This window comes from Gymnoscopelus braueri (assembly GCF_963280865.1).
Source record: "Gymnoscopelus braueri genome assembly, chromosome: 11".
Lineage (NCBI taxonomy): Eukaryota > Metazoa > Chordata > Actinopteri > Myctophiformes > Myctophidae > Gymnoscopelus > Gymnoscopelus braueri.
In genome coordinates, this window is record NC_137613.1 from 12,969,500 (window position 1) to 12,993,938 (window position 24,439).

Sequence of the window (24,439 nt, forward strand, 5' to 3'; positions counted from 1 at the left end):
GTAGAATACAACTCTCGTAGACGTATTTATGATTATTACGTTTTCAATCTACGAGAGTTGTACGGTTCACCCCCCATGGACACAGCATGATTCATCAGGATCGCTTTGCAAATCCACAAGCTCTGCACTGCAGCGCAGATTGAATATATTCGGGCCGCAACACCGTTGTCATAAAGTAACAAAGTACATACTCAAGTACTGCACTTAAGTACAATTTTTAGGTATTTTTACTTTACTGGAGTATTGCCAATTTTCAGTACTATTGTATTAGGCTACTTCTACACCCCAACGGCAAATATTGTACTTTTACTCCACTACAATCATTTGAAAACTTTAGTTACTAGTTACTTTGCTATTATCAATTATTATATTATAAAACATACATTAACCACTTTAGCCCTATTTTATAGGCCTACATAGGCTATTTGAAAATAGCCGATCTACAAGCTCACAATGCATCTCATCGCAACACATTGTGATCTTGTAGATCTGCTATTTTCAAACATTAGTACTTTTACTTTTGGTACTTTAAGTACATTTTGATACTAATACTTTTGTGCTTTTACTCAATTTTGAATTCCGGACTTTTATTTGTAACCGAGTATTGATACTTTTACTTAGGTAAAATATCTGAGTACTTTTCCCACCATGCACTGACCGTTGTACGTCGAAGCATAAATTGGTCGTTACTGGATGGATTGCAGCTGCTACTTGAGAGAGACAGACTGCTTGAGATCGCTAAACATTAATCTGCTAGTTAACAAGAGAAATGACACTATCCAAAAGTATAAAGAGTATAAAAGATATGTGTAACAGATATGTGACAGTGCTGAAAACAGGGCATTTAAAGATGAATTTGGACACATTGGACAGCAGCAGTGCGTTCGGAAATTGCGCACCATGCAGAGCGCACTCGCCTATTAGTTTGTATTGGCCAGTGCGCTCATGAGTTTCTTATACCTGGTGTCATCAATGCATTGTGTTTCATCGGCTACACACTTTTTGGCTGTTTGCAAGCCAAGGAATATAATTTTAGACGGCAAGATGAAGCATGCATGGTACCAGGCAAGTTATAAAGTTTAATAAGCATCTTTCATGTGTGGATATATTCTCTATGGACATTAGGCTATAGCTATAGGACTGTCAGTCCATATTTTAAAATGAAAATAATAAAATCATTATCAAAATAATGTATTTTAATATAAAACATGGATCCACCGCAGCTGCACATGATTGTCCATCCTACATAAACAACGTGTGTGTGTGTGTGTGTGTGTGTGTGTGTGTGTGTGTGTGTGTGTGTGTGTGTGTGTGTGTGTGTGTGTGTGTGTGTGTGTGTGTGTGTGTGGCATTGCGTATTTCTCTCGGTCCGACCCGCGCCAGGTGTTCCATACAGTAGCGATCCAGATAAATATCAAACATTTTTTAAAATGATTTTGACGATGACAAAAAAGGGGGGAGGGGGGCTTCACCCGAGGGGAGGGGTTTTCACTCGAAATATCAAACTATTTTGAACGTGATCGGAGTGGCCCCGATCGTCTTGTGAGCAACTCGGGAGGGTTCAGATTGGATCTTTGAACCCTCACACTAGACGATGTTTATGCCCGAGTTTCGCCCCCGATCTAGGCTGGGGTAGACACGCCCCCCCGATACTCGTGAGGGTTGTTTTTTAGCCCGATTATCTCGTAGTGTATGTCCACCTTAAGGGCCCGTACAGACTGCAGGAGATTGGGTCCGATATTGCTGTCGCCGACATTTTTTGGCGCTCGCCGACAAAACCTACCGATCTGACGCAGATCGGCCTTTGATCTGCGAGATAATGCTCGCTGTGTGTGAAAGGCACCGCGAGACGATATGGCCGCGATTATCCGCTCTGCGACGGCTTTCCGACCGTTTTCAGATAACTACCATGTTAGATATTCAGCTCTGTCTGGGACAGGACAGCAGACAATATCATACAATATGAACGGGGCTGCGACCACCTTGCGAGGAGATGCACGCTACAGCCAATGAGAGCACATTACAGCCACCGTGGCTAGGGGGGCGTCGCTGGATCTGACCACAACAAACAGTCCCTACCTACCGCAATATTATCGTCCAGTCCTGTATTAAGTTAACATTATAAAACAAAAGGAGAGAGTGAGCGAGCCTGGTGGGCTGTTTATTTTAGAGGAATTGTACAGAGAGAGAGAGACAGACAGAGAGTGAGAGCGAGAGCGAGCTCTGTGTGTGTGTGTGTGTGTGTGAGTGTGCAGCATGTGCACGTTGTGTCAGAACAGCGTTGCCAGATGTTGCGAGAGAAATAAGCAACCAGGTCTATGAAAACAAGCCCAAGAAAAGGCCACTTGAGCACTTTAAACCTATTTACAAATACATTGGATATTTGAAAATAGCCGATCTACAAGCTCACAACGCGTCGCAGCTATTTTCAAAGAAAAATCTTGAGAAAATTGTGGAATATTTTCCAAATCCACACAAATCTTGTATGGGGGTCTATGATATGGCACAACATATTTACAGAAGGGGGGTCTGCGGACAAATACATATTATGTGTTGTTTAAACCACTGGTTTAAACAACATTAGGAAACAAGGCCAAATAAGCAACTATACAAATAAGCCCAAAAAATGCACCCCGCAACAACCAATATTTACAAGCAACTCTACAGAAAAACAAGCCCAAAGTCGCTTATAATAAGCGGACATGGCAACGCTGTCACTGACCGCTTCTGCACTTGACGTGCGAGAGAGAGAGAAAGAGAGAGAGAAAGAGCGAGAGAGGGGGGAGAGGGAGAGAGGCATATCACGGGATACGTCGATTAAAATGAATTGGAATAAACTCAAATGTATGTATTGGGTCTGACTCTGGAGATAGCATCCTAGTGAACTATCCTACAGTGTGTCAGCCCTTGTCGGGGATCAATCCTGTTGTGAAGACCACAACGATATTATGACAGCCGATTTCAAGAAATAAACTCCTGCAGTGTGTAATGCTTAACGATCAGATGACCCCCCGAGCACTTTAAGGTCCTGCAATGTGTACCTGCCTTAAGTCATGTAGGAGTGTGCAGTCAAAAGCATGTCTCCCCCCTGAACAGGCACCCCAACCAACCTGTGATCACTCTCCCCACCCGGCTTACCACCTACAAACATTGACAATTGTGTTTGTTGGAGCATCCAGCACGAACTGAAAACCCATGGTGGTGGTGAGGACCTTTACTCCTGCACCACCCAGACACATTCCTAGATTAACATCTATGTTCCATCTCCTCGTGACTAGTAGCTTGTCACCAAGGCAGGACAACTATTTATCAACATGCTAATGTCTAAAACACAGATAAAGAAAATCTGTTTCAACCTACTGACCAGGCTTTTGAGCTGATGCATTCTTCAGGGTCTCTGATTCAGTCTTCAGATCACATATCTGCTGAGCTGTAATGACAGGTTGAAGATAATTTGAAGAAAGTAATTTGTAAAGAAGCGGTTGGTGACCCAATGTGTGTCAGAGGAAACACATGGTAATCTACACCACCAGACCAACAGTGGGGGACTTGGCAGCAACAGGAAACACAAAGCACATTTGAGAATTGGCAATGAAAAAAAGTTGGACGAGAAAATGTGAACAAATAGCAAGAGAAAAATACAGTGGAAAAACATATTTCCACTGTCTCTTAACTCCATATATCAAGGTTATATATTTTTCTTTATTCACTATGTTTAAAATGTCAGATTAACATGTACTGTATAATGTTCCTGAATCCTTGCTAGACTATTTGTAAAAGCAGCATAGACTCACTATCTGGAGGATGATCCTTACTGTGTCTCCTCTTCCTCACTGGTAGAGAGGAGTCTTCATCTGTGGTCTCTCCACCCACTGCAACACAACACAGACATCAATCAAACAGTCCAGGTGGATTAAATACCAAGGAGAGTGAAAGAGCTTTAGCCATGTTCTATAGCCACACAATCTGCACATATATATGCTCTAATCTGTGATGTCATGATGAGATGCTATGGTGTGGTGTGGTTCTGACATCAAATAGAAAGACTTGCACTGTTTGACCATTCACAATTACCTTAATTTCTTTTGTGTTACGCTTTACTGGTAATGTCCATGTGTTTTTACACCCTTGTTGACAGTCTTAAGGTCTGACTACACTTGTTATAGGTGAGAGGGTCCATGGACAGCAGGTGGTTGAGATTATACTACAATTTGGTGTCTGCAGACACACATGCATTCAAGAGCAAGACTCAAGAGCAATACAGGCTACGCTCAATACTATAATACTCATAATCTAAGGAGGATTTGTGAGAAGATGTTTACTGAATTTTTACTTGCGTCAGTTATTTCTGTGCATTCCTGTTATACTCTGATGGACAGAAATTCAAATAAATTCCCTCAACAAAGCTTCGAGAAGTATTTTTTTGTTACTTTTCTTCTTGGGTGTATTAGATATTACAAACCTGGCAACGAACGTCACGTCAAAGTTCTTTGTCGTCACATAATATAATTCAGCAGGTATCTCCTCAAACAGAGCGTCTATTTTTCTTTTCTAACACATTAGCAGTTGGTGGGCTTTTCCGCACATAAAGTACACACAATCACAACATCTGAGATGCACAGACATGAGCTGGTGATGACATTTACATCATTATGTAGATTTCCTATTTCTATAATAATAATAATAATAATAATAGAACAAGTATAAGCATAGAGAGTTAAGAGTTTCATTTATATCACATTTTAAAGGCAGGCTATGAAACTGAATGCATGACCAGAATGAATAGTGTAACATCATGAAGTTCAACAGAAATTGAAAGAGTAACATGGACTCACTGTTTGGAGGAGGAAATGGCATACTGTGTGTCCTCCTCAGTGGAAGAGTGGAGTCTGTGTTCTCTCCATCCTCTGCAACACAACATAAATAGTCAATGTATTGACAATAGTAAGATAACAAGACCAGGAGACCTAGATGGACATACTTTTATGCCCATGTATGGACGAAATGGGTCAAAACCTCATGTAGGCCGACCCCTTGGGTCTGGCAAAAATCACACCCAGTGTGAAGTGGGCGGTGTGGTCATCACAGTGGTCATCACAGTGATGGAAGCTCACTTTAAAAAAAGTTTTTTTTTTTAACCCTTTCACGCATGAATTATGATAACCTGAGAAAAAAAAATGTTACTAAGTGTTTTTATGTGTCTTTAGACATAAATATAACAACTGCACTTAAATTTGTTTTAAACAACAATTTTTTAAGGAGTTATTGACCTGTCCACTCAGGAGGACAGCATGCATTTGTGTTTTTAACTGAAAAGAATAAGGATAAAATACAACCAATGAATACAATTATAAAAATCTAATAATATCAAATCAAATATATTTGTAATGCTGTAAAACTACATTTTTCACATTTCTAACATATTCTAATACTATTTATTAACTTTCTCTTGACTCCTCGGCTCAACAAACACAAAACACATAAATAATAGTGTTTCTAATGTCAAGTGAAAACCAAAATAACTCTAAATTGAACACCAACATGAGTGCTTACTGTCTAGTGAAAACCAAACTGTGTGATGGGTGATGGCTGATTGAAGTTAGCCTGGCATGGCCAGACTAGTGCAGGCTAGATTGAAGTAGTCGCACCTGGCCTGAGTCAAACTAAATTGACTAAGCACCTAGGGCACAAAGCCTGCAAGCATTTTATGCAGATGTACTTGGATGTTCCTGTGCATGCAACATCATGGCATCTGTTTGCATTGTTTTGTGTCTGTATGCTGGGGCCAGTGGTTTCCAGGGGCAAACCTGGTCTCAGGGGTGCCTTGGACACGGCAATGTGTTTCACAATGTTCATACAAGATGGACTTGGTGAAGCGATATAGTACAGGATATAGGTCAGTAAAACTGAAGAGACTGTATTACTGAAATACATCTGAAAGAGAGTGTTGGGAGAGTTACTCACAATGTCCTCTGTTATTTTTGTAGAAAATGTTCATCAAAATAATGGTGGCGGTTGGTGGTGATTTTGGGTGGGGGGCTAAGAAATCTATTATACTATAAGCTACCTATATAGTTCACCCTGCAGCAACACAGTGGTGGGTTCTACCGTCAGATGCTGTGTACGCCGTACACCTTGAGATTTTTTTTCGTCGCCACCGTACACCTTCAAAAACTGTTCAAAACAGCGTTTTTTACATTTTTTACATTTAATTAATTATAGACGCGCGCATGCCGTGCGTGCGGGAGGCAGGGAATAAACATAGTATACCTTCATTAAAAAAATAGAACACAACACTGCAGCAACAGCATCACATTCCAGATACCAGGTTACAGTAATGACACTACTATATGCCTATACTTTGTTATAGCAAGAGCTCCACTCCACAACAACACAAGTAGGCTACCCACAATAATAGCCTGATGATGCAAAACACACACACACACACACACACACACACACACACACACACACACACACACACACACACACACACACACACACACACACACACACACACACACACACACACACACACACACCTATTTCTTTCTCTGTGCATTTTAGCAAAAAGGATTATATGCCAAAATGATTGGATAGGCAACATGTTATGTGTTCCAACAGTAATGACTGCTGATAACCTACTGCAACAGTTTTTATTACAACTGTAATCAATTCAAATAGCTCCATGGGGATTGTTTTTGTTTGTGTGGGATGGGGGATGGCTGACCTGGCCTGAGTCAAACTAATTGGACTAATTGGACTCAGAGTTGGGCACTGTGAGTCCAATTAGTTTGACTCAGGCCAGGTGAGACTACTTCAATCAACCATCACCCATCACACAGTTAGGTTTTTGCTGAAGTCTGACCACTTGGGTCAAAACTGAATTTCCCTTGTAGGTTCAAATAGGTTATTATTATTATTATTATTATTATTATTATTACCCGTATTATTGTTATTATATTATTATCATCATCATCATACAGCTTCACTGTCACTGCTAATCATATTTGCTTATCCTTCTTTTTCTGGCAGCCACTGATCACCACTGGCCACTATCATCATCCTCACTTTAGTCATATAATAGTTACTCCACTATCCTGTAGGCCTAGGTCTATAATAAGCTGCACATGACCTCTACAAAATATAAATAGACACAAATGTACTCCCATAATGTAAAAAAATATGCATAAAATATTATTTTTGATACAAACAATGCAGGTTACTTTCTAATAACATGAATACATTGATTTATATCCAGAAAGGTAACTGCAGATGAAGCATTTTCAAGAGCAAACTGTGGCAGCAAAAGTATGAATTGTAGTTGAAATAGAGCCAGTGATGCATGCAGTCCAATTTAGTGGACAGATGATCAATCATAATTTCCTCCCAATATAAAATCAATACTTGGAATTTTTCACAACTATAGTGCTTATTAGATGTTACTTGATGTAATAATATTTTTTTTACCTGCAGGGGTCTCCTACTTTAGAAGGAATGGATAGATATTCCTGAGCTGTTGGGCTTGTTTACATTTCTGTCAGCCATCTTGGATGTTGAAAAAATTATGTTGCAGTTACAACACCTGGCCACTGGATGGCAGTATTGAGGTGATGCTCTAGCGTCCCCTGTATAGGCTAGTATGCAACTCTGACATCAAAACCTATTCTTATAATAGAAAATGACATTTTAATAGCTGTCCACTGTAGTGACCGTTATGCGTGAAAGGGTTGTTAATTGCATAGTCCTATTTATAGGTTATTCATTTCATCATGTGTCTCTCTATCATGTGTCTCGCTAGCCAATCACAGTGCTGAATAGAGTCAGCCAATAGAGTCAGCCAATCACAGTACAGCTAGGGGTGTACTAATTATGAGCCAATCACAGTACAGCGAAGGGTGTACTAATGAGGTGTCCCAACCCCACTTATAGGGGCGGCTACACCGCCCAAAAAGAAAGGGGTTACTGGGCTATTACATGACACTGGATGTATTTTATTTTACAGTACTTTTGCACTATTGATTACTAACTTTCTGGAGGAATGCTGATGCTCCATCTCGTGATTGGTAGCTTGGGGCCTGATGTAGAGGTAAACCCACTATCTATAAGACAAGACAACTATTTATCATCTTACTAATGTTGACGACACACATAAAGGAAATATATTTCAGATTACTGACCAGTCTTTTGGTCTGACTCAGTCCTCAGTTTCTCTAATTCAGTCAGATCATGATGACAGATCTGCTGAGCTGCAATGACAGGTTGAACATATACAGTATTTATGTTTTGATGAACCACTGAAAAAATAATCTAGAGAGATGAGTTTTTACATTTTATAATCCAATTAAGGACATATATTTCATCTTACTGACCAGTCTTTTGGTCTGATTCAGTCCTCAGTTTCTCTAAGTCAGTCTTGAGATCACAGATCTGCTGAGCTGCAATGTTGAAGATATACTGATTTTATTAAATAGTATTCATTATTTAATATAAAAATAATCAAGAGAGATGAGGTATCTCTTTTTTTAATAATCCATTTCTCACCAGTCTGTTTGTTTTCAGTGATGACATCATCCCATTGCCTTTTCATCGTCTTCAGCTCTTCATCTTTCTGATTCAGTTGTTTTTCTATCAGTAGTTTATTACTTTCATCCAATTCTTGGCCTTTTTTTGTCAGTCGTTTATTACTTTCATCCAATTCTTGGCCTTTTTTTGTCAGTAGTTTATTACTTTCATCCAATTCTTGGCCTTTTTCTGTCAGTAGTTTATTACTTTCATCCAATTCTTGGCCTTTTTTTGTCAGTAGTTTATTACTTTTATCCAATTCTTGGCCTTTTTCTGTCTGTAGTTTATTACTTTCATCCAATTCTTGGCCTTTTTTCGTCAGTAGTTTGTTACTTTCATCAAATTCTTGGCCTTTTACTGTCAGTAGTTTATTACTTTCATCCAATTCTTGGCCTTTTTCTGTCAGTAGTTTATTACTTTTATCCAATTCTTGGCCTTTTTTTGTCAGTAGTTTATTACTTTCATCCAATTCTTGGCCTTTTTCTGTCAGTAGTTTCTTACTTTCAACCAATTCTTGGTCTCTTTCTGTCAGTAGTTTATTACTTTCAACCAATTCTTGGCCTTTTTTTGTCAGTAGTTTATTACTTGCATCAAATTCTTGGCCTTTTTTTGTCAGTAGTTTCTTACTTTCAACCAATTCTTGGTCTCTTTCTGTCAGTAGTTTATTACTTTCAACCAATTCTTGGCCTTTTTCTGTCAGTAGTTTATTACTTTCATCCAATTCTTGGCCTTTTTTTGTCAGTAGTTTATTACTTTCATCCAATTCTTGGCCTTTTTTTGTCAATAGGTTATTACTTTCATCCAATTCTTGGTCTTTTCTTGTCAGTAGTTTCTTACTTTCCTCCAGTTCTGGCCGTAGGACCTGCAGATCTACAGAACATATACGTTTAGATGAACCACAGACATTGTAACGTGTGTGCGTGTGCGCGCGCGCGCGCGCGCGCTCGTGCGTGCGTGCGTGTATTACTCTACATGTGAGGGCAAAACATCCCCACTAGTATAGTATGATAAATATACATTGTGAGGACCATTTTCCAGGTCCTCACAAGAGAAATGGTTATTTTATGGTTAGGAAAGATTTTTAGAGAAAAGGCTTACAATTAGGAAAAGATTATAGGTTGGGTTAAAGGTTAGGATTAGACATTTAGAGGATAAGTTTAGGGGTTAGAATTTAAACTTAATCGCACACCGGTGTCGTGCACTGAAAATATCAGATCTAAAAACTCACTCGTGTGTATGTGTGTGTGTGTGTGTGTGTGTGTGTGTGTGTGTGTGTGTGTGTGTGTGTGTGTGTGTGTGTGTGTGTGTGTGTGTGTGTGTGTGTGTGTGTCTGTGTGTCTGTGTGTGTATAATTGTTTCATTGATAAATGTACAGTATAATAAAGTTGAATGTACAGTTTTCGTTAAGTCTATTGTTATCCTACTTACCAAACACATGAGCTGAATTCTTTCTTCTATTCTTCCGCTCTGCGGACTCCTTGCTGAGATAATCTTCAGCTTTAGCTTTAGCTTTAGCTTTAGATTTATCTACATAAAGAGAGTTAAACTGTGTTTTAATAACAACTCTTCATCATGTTATACTGACTGGATAATAAATTCATTTAACATTAAATCAACTTCAGTCTTGAATACATGTACATGAAGAAGAAAAGGCATGCAAGAATCTGAACACATCAGATAAAAAGAGACTTTGTATACCTATTGTAAATATTATTATATTATAGTATTATATACATTATTATTATGTAAATATAAGCTGAATTACTGATTTATGTGAATAATTATGTCACTCTCCTCCCATGGGTCCTGGGCTGAGAGTTCAAGATAAACTCAACTAAATAAATAAATACAGAAGTGCCACAATGTAAATTTACATCTATTTGTAGGATGGGGAATGACTGATTTAAGCAGCCATACCTTTCTGAGTCAAACTAATTGGACTCAGAGCTATAGGTGTAGCTAAGGATAAATCAGTCATCTCCACAAACATTCAGAGAGAGACACTGTCCAGACAGAAGTTATCATCAGCTCTCCCCTGTAACATATGTTTAGTTTCCTTGTGGCTTTGTACCACAGTACAGTAAACACCAAAGGCATAGCCAGCAGCATGTATCTCCACGAAGGTATTCAAAATATTTGAAGGGGTCCTTGGGGCCAAAAAGCACAGTTTATTCACACTGGGGGAGTGGCTGTGATTCTTTTTTCTTGCACACTGTTCTGTTAGATAACAACAACTTCATAGAAGACTGTTGTGATATCTGATCGCGCCTGGGACCTTTGAACTCTCTCTTGCAGGACAATTTAACCGATCCAGATCCCATTGGCCTTGATTCTAAACTTTATATCAGGTCAGATTAATGTCTTCATAACACTAATGTCACACCAGGTGTTTCAGCCTATGAGAGATGTTTACATATTCTATTAGAGGACACATTATATCATACTATGGTTTCTGAAGCAATGCATGAAATGAACTGCTCTTATTACAAGGCTAGATAATGAATTCCTCCTCTCCAGATTTATGTCTCTAAATTCTCAAGGTTATTTGATACACTCATACTGTATAAGCATATCAATCATACTCTATCTGTGTCAGTTATTCAGCTCATGCAAATAGTACAGTATGTCTCATCTAACTAACCTGTCTATAACACCTACCTGGTTCCTTTCATCCAGATACAAATGTCTACTATTTCTGCAGACTAAAGACCATTTTTAGAGAACCCAATTTCAGAAGCAGAACTTATTATAGACATTAGTACAATGCAGAGCGGGTCAGATTTTCAATGGTGTGACAAGTGGGGCGTGGTAACAGACTTGTTAAATGGTCAGGACCAGGGAAGGGTGCATATCTGGTGCAGTGGTGAGATGGGTTGGATTACGTTGAATATTGTCTATGGGTTTATGTTGCAGGTGGATTCAATCATGGTCAATAAAATGATCACTTTTTATTACAGTGCATTGTGCATTTACACAGTGTTATGGAAGAAGAGGCCTAGACATTTCTCCCAAGAGCAAACTGATGTACACACTGTAACATAAAATTAGCTTGGGGTTAGTGATGTCTGGCGATGAGCCAAAGAGAAACTGTCAGTTTGTGTAATAATCTATCTAGTTGACTAATCAGTAAGACTTTTATGAAGGAGAAACCTATATGGATAAATGCCTTCAATATTCTGTGTGAGTCATGATGACGTAGTTTCGCTGGACAAATCTTTGACCTTATTGACACCAAAATTGTTGGATGCTGCTGATTTGCAAACAACACCCCCTACTGCACCTCTCCTCCCACACCAGTGTGCAGTGAATCCCCAAAACACCAAAAACAGGCAGTGGGTAAGAACTCTGACGCACACTCACACGTACACGCACACACGCGCCAGTTTCCACTGAGTAGCCACAGTATTTATTGCCTCACTCATGCCACTATTCTCTGCCTGCTGATAAGACCAGTTTAACTCTAGTCTAGCTCGCTTCAACCTGTTATTTGGAACCTGTATTTCTGCCTGTTTATGACCTCTCATGACCTTAAATGTTTTAGACCTGAAACAATATAATTTTTCATAAGCAAATTACACCATCCTTGTAATAAAATGTTAGACTTGAAACATCAAGCAATGTAAAATACAATGGTCATTCACTGTGAAGACTTATTAGATCCATTCATTTCTATTATCATGAGAACGTGATATTAATATGAAAAAAAAAATCAGAGAACATGAAGTAGAATATGTTTGATACTCACCCCAATCTTCATATTCATAATGCATAACAAGAAAAAGAAAAACACATTTGTTTAGAAAACTGATATTTCATACATAAAGATGACCGAGTGTTTTCTTATAAGTTGTTAAATAACCTGGAATAAGAAATGTAATTATTAAATAAATTAGTCTGAGTTTGTGCATCAGCTATTTTTAATGAAGATATTTGGTATAGAGGGGAAAAGTGGTCCAAGTACAGAGTTAACTCAGGTCTGTTTCACTAAGTATAGAGGGTTTAATTGGTTAAGACTCCTTCAGTTTGTATTCTGCTGATGATAAGATGACAGATTATTATTATTATTTCCATTGTTTAACTATTTTAACCCTATATGGTTGACCGGGGTCTCTCAGGGCTCTATACTAGTGTCTTTTCTGTTTTCTTTGGGGAAAGCTTTCTCTGAAAATAGCTGATCGACAAGCTCACAACGCGTCGCAGTAGGTAGGACACTTTGTGAGCTTGTCTATCAGCTATTTTCTGTGAAAGCCTTCCCCACAATAAGGATTCTGGGGTTGAAGTGGTTAAATAACCTATAGACACAACATAGAATTATTAAATAAATTAATCTGCTATCTCATAATTGTGTATGATAATCTGTCAATAATATGAATCAGTTTGGCTGTTAACTTAAATGACGCTATTTTGTACTGCAGTGGTTCCCTCAACCTGTGGGTCAGGACCCCCAGGGGGGTCCCCATATTATTTTGGGGGGTCCCCAGATGATTAGCTTAATGTGCAACATTGTTTTCTCACTCAACAGTAAACAAACCAACATACAGTATAAGAGTATACTCTGCATATTTCTAAAGTGAGAATTTAAGGACTTTTAAGACCTTTTTATTACCTCTAAAATGAAAAGGGAAAAGAGACCATTAAGCTACTGTGTGAAAAGTAATCAACAAACTATTCTATTAAACATAAAGGCCAAATTGTCAAATAATACCAAAGAAAGAGGCAAACATTGTGGAAATAGACGATCTACATGCTCACAACGCAAGGCATTGTGAGCTTGTAGATCAGCTATTTTCACAATATTTATCTGTGGACCGAGTCAATTAAAATTGAATGCCTCAACTCCTACAATTCCAAGAGCGTGTCAGGGTGGGGGGTCCCCAGTTTATATATGATTATTTTGGGCGGTCCCCTGTTCAAATATGATTATTTTGGGCGGTCCCCAGTTCAAATATGATTATTTTGGGGGGTCCCCAGTTCAAATATGATTATTTTGGGGGGTCCCCAGTTCAAATATGATTATTTTGGCGGGTCGCGGCCTGAAAAGGTTGAAAACCACTGTTGTACAGTATATGGTATGCAGTAAGGTCTGCTACTGTTTCTGTTCATCTTTAGATAGTGTTTATCTGTAACATTTACAAACAGATCAACTCTTCAACACATTAACACATAGAAACAACATGTAGATCAAATATGTGAAGTGATTAAATGTCAGCTTAACCATATGAACCCCAGCATCCCTATTCTGAGGGGAAAGTTTCCCAAAAATAGTCGATCTACAAGCTCACAATGCATCGCATTGCGATGCGTTGTGAGCTTGCAGATCAGCTATTTTTGCCAAAGAGATGAGTGTAGACTGGGAAAAAAGGGTGTATCTAGTACAGTTTACCAAGTATAGAGGGTTGAAAATATCAATAAAGTAATTGTTTTCTACAGTATGTATACTTAAACCTTCCTCTGTTAAGATAATAAAAAGTCTTCTGATTGTGAGTCAGATCATTATTGTTAACGTTTTGATTTTGTCTCACTCAAAACATGTTTAATATTCAAAATAAGTGAAATTTAAAGCGTGGACAGTGAGAGTGGTTACACTTCAACCCAAGGGCGTCAATTGGGTATGGCAAGGTGCCATACCTTGGCTCCAATTTTTGTAATAAGAAAACCATGAATAGTAACCTAATGCAGATGTAAGACCATTGTGTTTCTATTGTGTTATAGATATAATGAATAGTTTTCTATGCATTTCAGGGGTTTTGACCCCCCCCCAAAATCCGCCGCGTGGCTTTGCCATGCGCCCAGGATAGGTGTCCATTATTTTCATCTTTGGGAGTTGGCAACCCTAACCTTGCCATATCTTATCATTTGCTGAACTGACACCACCTGTTTCTCAGTTTACCAGCAACATGACTGGAGCTGCTCATTGATATGAGACTGACTGTCAGTCACTGTTAAAGAGTATTACTATGATACAGACCAATAATGCAATAGTTGTTGAAGTCATTTATATTTTACATAAATCATTATGAAAAAACATGTTTATTTTGTATTAAAACTGCAAACATTAGTACAAGAGGTGATTTGGGAAGCTCATGACCTTAATAATAACTCTTGGGATTTGACAGAAAAAGGTCATAATTTGTATTCGTATAAGCAAATGACCATCCTTGTAAAAAATTGTTAGGCTTGAAACATCAAGCAATGTAAAATACACAGTCATTCACTGTGAAGACTTATTAGATCCATTCAATTTGTGTTTTATGATTGTGAGAACGTGATATTAATCTGAAAACACATCAGAGAACATGAAGTAGAATATGTTTGATATTCACCCCAATCTTCATATTCATAATGCATCAAAAGAAAAAGAAAAACACATGTGTTTAGAAAACTGATATTTTATATATAAAGATGACGAGTGTTTTCTTATAAATTGCTAAATAACCTGGAATAAGAATATTAGATATTTGGTATAGAGGGGAAAAGTGCACCAAGTACAGAGTTAACTCAGGTCTGTTTCACTAAGTATAGAGGGTTTCATTGGTTAAGACTCCTTCAGTTTGTATTCTGCTATGGTGAAAACTTGATGTCAATCTGAAAACATATTGGAGGCCATGAAGTAGAATTGATTTAATACTCACTGTTTCCTAGTTCACGTTCACATTCATCATTCATGAAAAGAGAAAACACATGGTTGGAATGGTTAGAAAACTGATACTTCACAAACATAAAGATTACTAATAATTAGCAAATTATTAAGGAAACTGAACTATGGAATGCAATACTAGAATGGGTTAAATTAATCGACTATCTCAATTATTTTACAAAGTAATATCTTGCTTCATTAATCATAATGATTCAGCATTCTAATTACAATATTCTAATTTCATTTGTGAAGTGACTAAATGTCAGCTTAGAGATACAATTCTACACTATAGTATATATTAAGAGTGAAACATTTTCATCTGCTATGACAGATTGGTTTATAGTAAAATGATCAGTTTCATAGTAAAAAGAAAGTGTTCAGTACTTGAATCAATCTATTATCTAATGTCAATATTATTTGCTATTCATGTCAACTGTTTCTGCAGTCCATGCCATTTATTATGAAACAGCCTTGTGGGCACCAACTTGTCATATTTTTAATGTTTGCACAAAACGTTCACCTCCACACTACTCAGGAATCAAGTTTATCCTCCATAATAATCTTCTGATTCATTCATTTAATCTTCCTCAGTATGCCATCATTTATATCTGGTATTAACATGCATTCTGTATCTGTGTTAACCCTTTATGACCGGGTACGCATCTCTGTCATTTTAAGATTTTTTTGGCTATTCAAAAATAGCAGATATACAAGCTCATAGCGCGGCACCGAGTGCCGCACTATGAGCTTGTAGATCTGCAATATATGAAAAATCGTGAACATTTGTGCAAATCTTTGAATATGTATTTTTTTCAAGCAAACATTTTTAACTCTGTTACAACTTCTGGGGGTTCCTGGAACAAAATATTTTGACGTGCGGGTCCACGGCCAAATACATATCATTTTGGGTGGTCCTTGACATGTAAAAGTTTGGGAACCACTGATATTATAGCAACATACGTTCAAAGATTTGAGATCAAAATGTTCGCTTTAAAAACATATATTCAAAGATTTGCACAAATTTTCACGAAAAATAAATAAATATATTTATATAAAAAATGGCAGATCTACAAGCTCATAGCGCTGCACGGGTGCCGTGCTATGAACTTGTATATCTGCTATTTCTGATTTGCCTAAGAAATCTGAAAGTGACACAAATGCGTTCCCGGTCTTAATGGGTTAAGGGAGAGCACATGTTAGTGTAATATGTAAACACATAGGATGGATTGTGATGATTGGAATGTAATCACATGTCAGACCACATCAGAAACTTCTCTGACACACAGAGTGATGTGAGTTGGACGTAATGAGTCCAAGAAAATATGTGTTCTTGTTCCTGAGGTTGTGTGTATGCATTTGTCTTTAACACTTTATTTATAGTTTATGGCTACAATAATTAGAATATGTTTTATTTGATGATCATTTGTGAGCCTAACTACCATTTAACTGGGTCTGGAAGATCCTATAGCACAGTGTCAAACAAACATACATGAGAGATTAACATGATCACATTATTGTAGGATACATAGTTACATTCTGAGCTGAATCTATGTTCTGCCATGTAGACCTGTAAGCTACACTATGTAACGTTATTAGTGAATACAATGTTATTTTGACCAATCTGTATGGTAGAGTATGTTAATACAATATAACTGGTGGTTATAAACACAATGGTGGTGGTTGTATTTGGTCTCCCTGCTCTTCTGGTGAGACATGGTAAGGTCTGACCTACTGGTAGACAAGTGGTACTGCATGACGGTCAAAATTCGATTTCTCTCCTGTGTAAGAAGACATGCTCTATTAGCTCTGTGGTCAGCACTTGTGCAGGTGACCTGGGTTTGAATCTCGGGTAAGACATGAAAGTTACAGAGTGCAGCTTTAATGTATCCTTTAATATGATTGGATGACTTGTCATCAATGAAGTCATCATCACGTGTGAACTGGAGCCAAATCACACTGTGATCATTATGTTTATGATCAAAATGCCTCAAATCAAATCAGAAAGACCAATAAGCTATCAGAAAGTGACTATATGGAAAATAATGAAGACTTAATTACAGTAAACACTTAAAGCCATTATATGAAAGCACAGTGTAATTTATACATGGAGAGATAAACATGATTACATAATTGTATACATATTGTTGCTGTCGGGCAGAAACCTTGTATCTCTGTATTTTAACTTTGATGTATGTTTGTTATTTCGGAACTGAATTCCTTACTGCATCATACTACAATGTCACACAACAATTGCAAAAATAGCTGATCTACAAGCTCACAACGCGTCTCACCGTGACGAGTTGTGAGCTTGCAGATCGGCTATTTTTGCTACTTTAAAATGTGTGAAAGTGGTCAAGGTTGGGGATCTATAAATATTTGATGGAGAGTATTAACAATAGTTTGTGACTAAATAATAACAACATTAGATCCTTTGGGAAAAAAATTACTTGACAGTGTTCTATTTCCTGACAAGTAACCGTTTTTGACATACAGTACAAGGTTTCCACCTGACAGCTACAATATCACGGTTAATGATAATTAACGATGTGAGTTTGTACATCGGCTATTTCTAATGAAGATATTTGGTATAGAGAGGAAAAGTGGTCCAAGTACAGAGTTAACTCAGGTCTGTTTCACTAAGTATAGAGGGTTTCATTGGTTAAGACTCCTTCAGTTTGTATTCTGCTATGGTGAAAACTTGATGTCAATCTGAAAACATATTGGAGGCCATGAAGTAGAATTGATTTAATACTCACTGAGAACTAGTTCACGTTCACATTCATCATTCATGTAAAGAGAAAACACATGGTTGGAATGGTTAGAAAACTGATACTTCACAAACAGAAAGATTACTAATAATTAGCAAATAGTTAAGGAACCAGAAATATGGAATGCAATAATAGAATGGGTTAAATTAATCGACTATCTCAATTATTATACAAAGTAATAACTTGCTTCATTAATCATAATGATTCAGCATTCTAATTACAACATTCTAATTTCATTTATGAAGTGACTACATGTCAGCTTAGAGATACAATTCTACACTGTAGTATATATTAAGAGTGAAACATTTTCATCTGCTATGACAGATTGGTTTATAGTAAAATTATCAGTTTCATAGTAAAATAAAAAGTGTTCAGTACTTGAATCAATCTATTGTCTGATGTCAAGATTCTTTGCTATTCATGTCAACTGTTTCTGCAGTCCATGCCATTTATTATTAACCAGCCTTGTGGGCACCAACTTGTCATATTTTTAATGTTTGCACAAAACGTTCACCTCCACACTACTCAGGAATCAAGTTTATCCTCCATAATAATCTTCTGATTCATTCATTTAATCTTCCTCAGTATGCCATCATTTATATCTGGTATTAACATGCATTCTGTATCTGTATATGTTAACCCTTTAAGACCGGGAACGCATCCGTGTCATTTTAAGATTTCTTTGGCTATTCAAAAATAGCAGATATAAAAGCTCATAGCGCGGCACCGAGTCCCGCGCTATGAGCTTGTAGATCTGCTATTTTTGAAAAATCTTGAATATGTTATTTTTTTAAGCGAACATTTTTAACTCTGTTACAACTTCTGGGGGTCCCTGGAACAAAATATTTTGAGGTGGGGGTCCACGGCCAAATACATATAATTTTGGGGGTCCTTGAAATGAAAAAGTTTGGTTAACACTGATATTTTAGCAACATACGTTCAAAGATTTGGGATAATAATGTTCGCTTTAAAAAACATATATTCAAAGATTTGCACACATTTTCACAAAAAAACCACATATATATATATATATATATATATATATATATATATATATATATATATATATATATATATATATATATATATATATATATATATATATATATATATATATATATATAAATTGCTGATCTACAAGCTCATAGCGCGGCACCGAGTGCCGCGCTATGAGCTTGTATATCTGCACATTTTTAACAGCCAAAGAAATCTGAAAGTGACACAAATGCGTTCCCGGTCTTAAAGGGTTAAGGGAGAGCACATGTTAGTGTAATATGTAAACACATAGGATGGATTGTGATGATTGGAATGTAATCACATGTCAGACCACATCAGAAACTGCTCTGACACACAGAGTGATGTGAGTGGGACGTAATGAGTCCAAGAAAATATGTGTTCTTGTTCCTGAGGTTGTGTGTATGCATTTGTCTTTAACACTTTATTTATAGTTTGTGGCTACAATAATTAGAATATGTTTTATTTGATGATCATTTGTGAGTCTAACTACCATTTAACTGGGTCTAGAAGATCCTATAGCACAGTGTCATACAAACATACATGAGAGATTAACATGATCACATTATTGTAGGATACATGGTTACATTCTGAGCTGAATCTATGTTCTGCCATGTAGACCTGTAAGCTACACTATGTAACTTTATTGGTGAATAAAATGATATTTTGACCAATCTGTATGGTAGAGTATGTTAATACAATATAACTGGTGGTTATAACCACAATGGTGGTGGTTGTATTTGGTCTCCCTGCTCTTCTGTTGAGAAATGGTAAGGTCTGACCTACTGGTAGACAAGTGGTACTGCATGAAGGTCAAAATTCTACTTCTTTCCAAGAAGACATGCTCTATTAGCTCTGTGGTAAAAATGTCAGCACTTGTGCAGGTGACCTGGGTTTGAATCTCGGGTAAGACAGTAAAGTTACAGAGTGCAGCTTTAATGTATCCTTTAATATGATTGGATGACTTGTCATCAATGAAGTCATCATCAGGTGTGAACTGGAGCCAAATCACACTGTGATCATTATGTTTATGATCAAAATGCCTCAAATCAAATCAGAAAGACCAATAAGCTATCAGAAAGTGACTATATGGAAAATAATTAAGACTTAGATTACAGCAAACACTTATAGCCATTATTTGAAAGCACAGCGTAATTTATACATGGAGAGATAAACATGATTAAATAATTATATATATATAATCGTTGCTGTCGGGCAGAAACCTTATAAACCCGTATCTCCGTATTTTAACTTATATGTGCGTTTCTTATTTTGTAACTGAATGCCTTACTGCATCATACTACAATGTCACACAACAATTGCAAAAATAGCCGATCTACAAGCTCACAACGCGTCGCACCGTGACGGGTTGTAACCTTGCAGATCGGCTATTTTTGCTAGTTTATCAAATTGTGAAAGTGGTTAAGTTTGGGGTTTTATATATATTTGATGAAGAGTATTAACAATAGCTTGTGACTAAATAATAACTACATTACATCCTTTAGAACACAGTCATGTTCTTTTTTTTCAATTCCTCAAAAGTAACAGTGTTGGACATACAAGGTTTCCACCCGACATCTACAATATAACGGTTAATGATGATGCACAGTGACAGTAGGTCACTTACATGTTAATCCCACAGCAATCTCCTCCTCCTGTTCTCCATGTTTGACCTGACAGATGTAAACTCCATCATCTGTCATCTGTCTGTAGTGTCTCAGTGTCAGAGACACATCACCTTCCTCCAGATCCTGGATGTTCAGGGTCAGTCTGCCCTCGTAGCCCCTCCCCTCTATCACCTGACCATTCTTATAAAGGTAAATACACTCTGACACCTTAAACCACCTGATTGTCATGGAAGACGCGCTGGTCTCAGGAGAGAGCTGACAGGGGAGGGTGACATCCTTTATCCAACCCACAGCATAGCCTTCAGTGACGAGTTTAAAGTCACCTGGAGTGAAGAAAAGACACAGTTAGTGAAGAAAGAATTACTGTTCATTTAAACAGAACCATAATTAAGTAGACATGCAGTGATGCAACCAACACTTTACAATGACTCCCCCCAACACACACACACACACACACACACACACACACACACACACACACACACACACACACACACACACACACACACACACACACACACACACACACACACACACACACACACACACACACACGTTGTGAGCTTGTAGATCAGCAATGTGTTGCTACCTTTGTGTGACACTGTAGTATGATGAAGTAGGGCATTGATTTATGAAAAAACATAAAAAGTTTAAGTATAGAGATACAAGGTTTGTGACTCAACAGGGAGGATATATTAGTGGACGTTAGGGTGTTCATTTAATCCATTTGCCTAATGAAGACCTACATGGTCAAAACGTTGCCCTTATAATACACTTGTTATGGGAGCTTTAACCCATTAAGACCGGGAAAGCATCTGTCATTTTACATTTTAACCACTTTAACCATTATCTATACTTTGGCTATTCAAAAATAGCAGATCTACAAGCTATGAGCTTGTAGATCTGCTACTTTTTTAGAAAAATCAGGCACATTTTGTGCAAATCTTTGAATATATCTATTATAAAGTGAACATTTGTAACTCAAATCTTTGCTTCTAGATTTCTAAATCTTTTTGTTGTTGAAAAAGCGTATGTTGCTCTAATCAGTGGTTCTCAAACCTTTTCATGTCAAGGACCCCCAAAATGACATGTATTTGGCCGAGGACCCCCATCTCAAAATATGTTCTTCCAGGGACCCCCCATGGAAGCAAAGATTTGAGTTAAAAATGTTCGCTTTAAAAAATATATATATTCAAAGATTTGCACCAATTTTCACGATTTTTCAAAAATAGCAGATCTACAAGCTCATGAGCTTGTAGATCTGCTAATTTTTGAATAGCCAAAGTATAATATATGGATAAAGTGGTTACACAGATGCGTTCCCGGTCTTAATGGGTTAACTCAGTGTTTTCTTATTTATTATATTTGACCTCTCTTTGATTTCTGACTTTTTATCTGACACCTGGCCTAAATACAGACACAAGCCTCAAAGCTGGCACAAGCAGACTGAAGAACACTTTGCTCCCCCAGGCTATAAGACTGATAAATAAGAAACAACAATGAACATCTTCTGTGGTATTACGGCCTTGTATGCTGTTTGTTTTTAACTGTTTTATGAATATGAATGACATCCTGTCACATACAGGGAATGTTTTGGAAAAGTGGATATATTTGACACATTTCCTGCCAAAACTTTCAAAGGGATTTGATACTATATGACATGACCTCCAATTACAGCAATTAATTATTGGCTTAGAGTACACATAGAGGATGAAAATGCGCGCGCGCGCACACACACACACACACACACACACAGCATATTTTTCATACAACAATATACAGTCATTGTGTTTTTTTTGTCTAATTGCCAAGCAGCATCTTAACCCATTAAGACCAGGAAGGGAAAGCATCTGTGTCATTTTAATATTTATTTGGCTATTCAAAAATATCAGATCTACAAGCTCATAGCGTGGCACATGTGCCGCGCTATGAGCTTGTAGATCTGCTATTTTCTTTTTAAAGATCTTGAAAATGTGTGCAAATCTTTGAATATATACATATATATACATTTTTTACTCATATCTTTGCTTCTGGGTGGTCCCTGAAATATATTCAGATGGGGGTCAGAGGCCAAATACATATAATTTTGGGAAGTCCTTGAAATGAAAAAAGTTTGAGAACCACTGATATTATAGCAACATACGTTTTTGTTTATTTTTAAACTGTTAAGATTTAGAAGACATTTTGTAAAATACCCAAAAGCAAATATTTGAGTTACAAGTGTTAGCTTTAAAAAATACATATTCAAAGACCCACGATTTTCCACAATTTTTCAAAAATTAAATGACACAGATTTTGTCCCGGTCATGTTAATCCCCTGACCAATAACAGCGTGCTCACGTGAAGCCCCACCCCTTGTCCTGAATCTCACTTTATCACCCAAGAGGAAGTAACACTTTTTTAGTAGTTTAGTAGTAACAAAGATTGTTAATATAGAAAGATACACATTCTCCATTGGAGCCACTAGAGGCGAAGTTGTACACAAATCCTACAAATGGTCTCCAAAGTAGGCGTGGTTGTCTTCTCCTTTAACATTTTAGTACTTTTACTTTTGGTACTTTAAGTACATTTTGATACCAATACTTTTGAACTTTTACTCAAGTAAATTCTGAATTCCGGACTTCTACAGTTTGATACTTTTACTTAAGTAAAACATTAGAGTACTTTTCCATCACTGGTAGTAAGTAGCTAGTTTTGTTACCATTAGACACTACACTACAGAAAGTATTAATACTCAGCACTAAAGTCTCACTTGTATATGAAATAGAGGAGAAAAAGAGGATTACGTCAACAACCTAGATGACGTCTTGTGGAAAAAAGACAGACACATTCTTGTATAAATATATATTTTCACTGTTTTGAGGTGTGTTTTTTTGTTGTTGTTTATTCTTCTTTACTGTCAGTGTTGAAAGCAGTAAAGATTTAGTGAAGTACATTTAAGCAAATCTCTGGCTGCATGGTCTGTCTGTGAATGATAATGTTTATATATATTACTGCTTGAAATGTGAACCACATATCTCCCTCCTCATATCAGGTGATCATGGTTCATCAATCAGGAAATAAAAAAACTGTGTTGTGACCTACCATGACCTCTGGCCCCTGCCATGTCTCCTGTGTAGAAGAAAAATAGCCAAATTACCACACCTAACATTCATCACATTTATCTGTAAATAGTTTGTGAGCTGCAGTCTTCTTCATGGGAATTGAGATTACTTTTGTTGCAATTGGTCACAAGTAACCAACAGTTTGTACCGTCTGTTGTTTCCTGCTCACAAACCCTGAAACCTACAGTGGTTCTGCGGCCAGATTTCTTCATTATTAAAGGTTGAAAAATGTTAAGAGAATCTCTTACCTTTCACTGCTTGGCATACGCTTTAGACTTGAAAAACGAATTCATACAAATCCTCACACATTACTGACTCCTATACAACTAACCAGCGTGAACACAAGTGAAAGTATTAATGTCAGTTCCTCACTGACACTGGCCGCCGGGAGGGGCGGGACAATCCCTGGTGGCCTGCCGTCTGATTGGCCTGCCTCGCCTGTCTGTCAGGCCAGGCAGGCAGGCTCCAGGCAGCGCTTAACCTCACGTCACCAGACGTGTGACTAATTTACGGTTATACATTCAAAACAATCCCGGATTGGGCCCTTGGGACCATTTATGCTCTCGAACTGAGAAATAGGAACTGAAATCTCAGCCATATGTATTTGTATACGATACAAGGAAGTGGATAGAGCACTCTCATCATTATTCTACTGTAAGTATTTGTCTCATTGGCAAGAACTGCACGTGATGGTGAAGAAAGAGAACTTACGGACAAACCACA

At 37.4% G+C, this 24,439-nt stretch overlaps 1 protein-coding gene across 1 annotated transcript in view; it reads right to left on the reverse strand.

The window, feature by feature from the left end:
- Positions 1–23,718, reverse strand: part of LOC308094814 (uncharacterized protein) — a gene marked incomplete at both ends in the record, with an annotated part of 47,261 nt that extends 23,543 nt beyond the window's left edge. The window contains 5 exons of the mRNA XM_080441641.1: positions 4,836–4,907; positions 9,403–9,435; positions 9,994–10,092; positions 20,612–20,935; positions 23,697–23,718. Of these exons, the coding sequence (XP_080297767.1) occupies positions 4,836–4,907; positions 9,403–9,435; positions 9,994–10,092; positions 20,612–20,935; positions 23,697–23,718 (550 nt within the window). The remainder of the gene's footprint in view (positions 1–4,835; positions 4,908–9,402; positions 9,436–9,993; positions 10,093–20,611; positions 20,936–23,696) is intronic.
- Between the last annotated feature and the right edge of the window lie 721 nt (positions 23,719–24,439).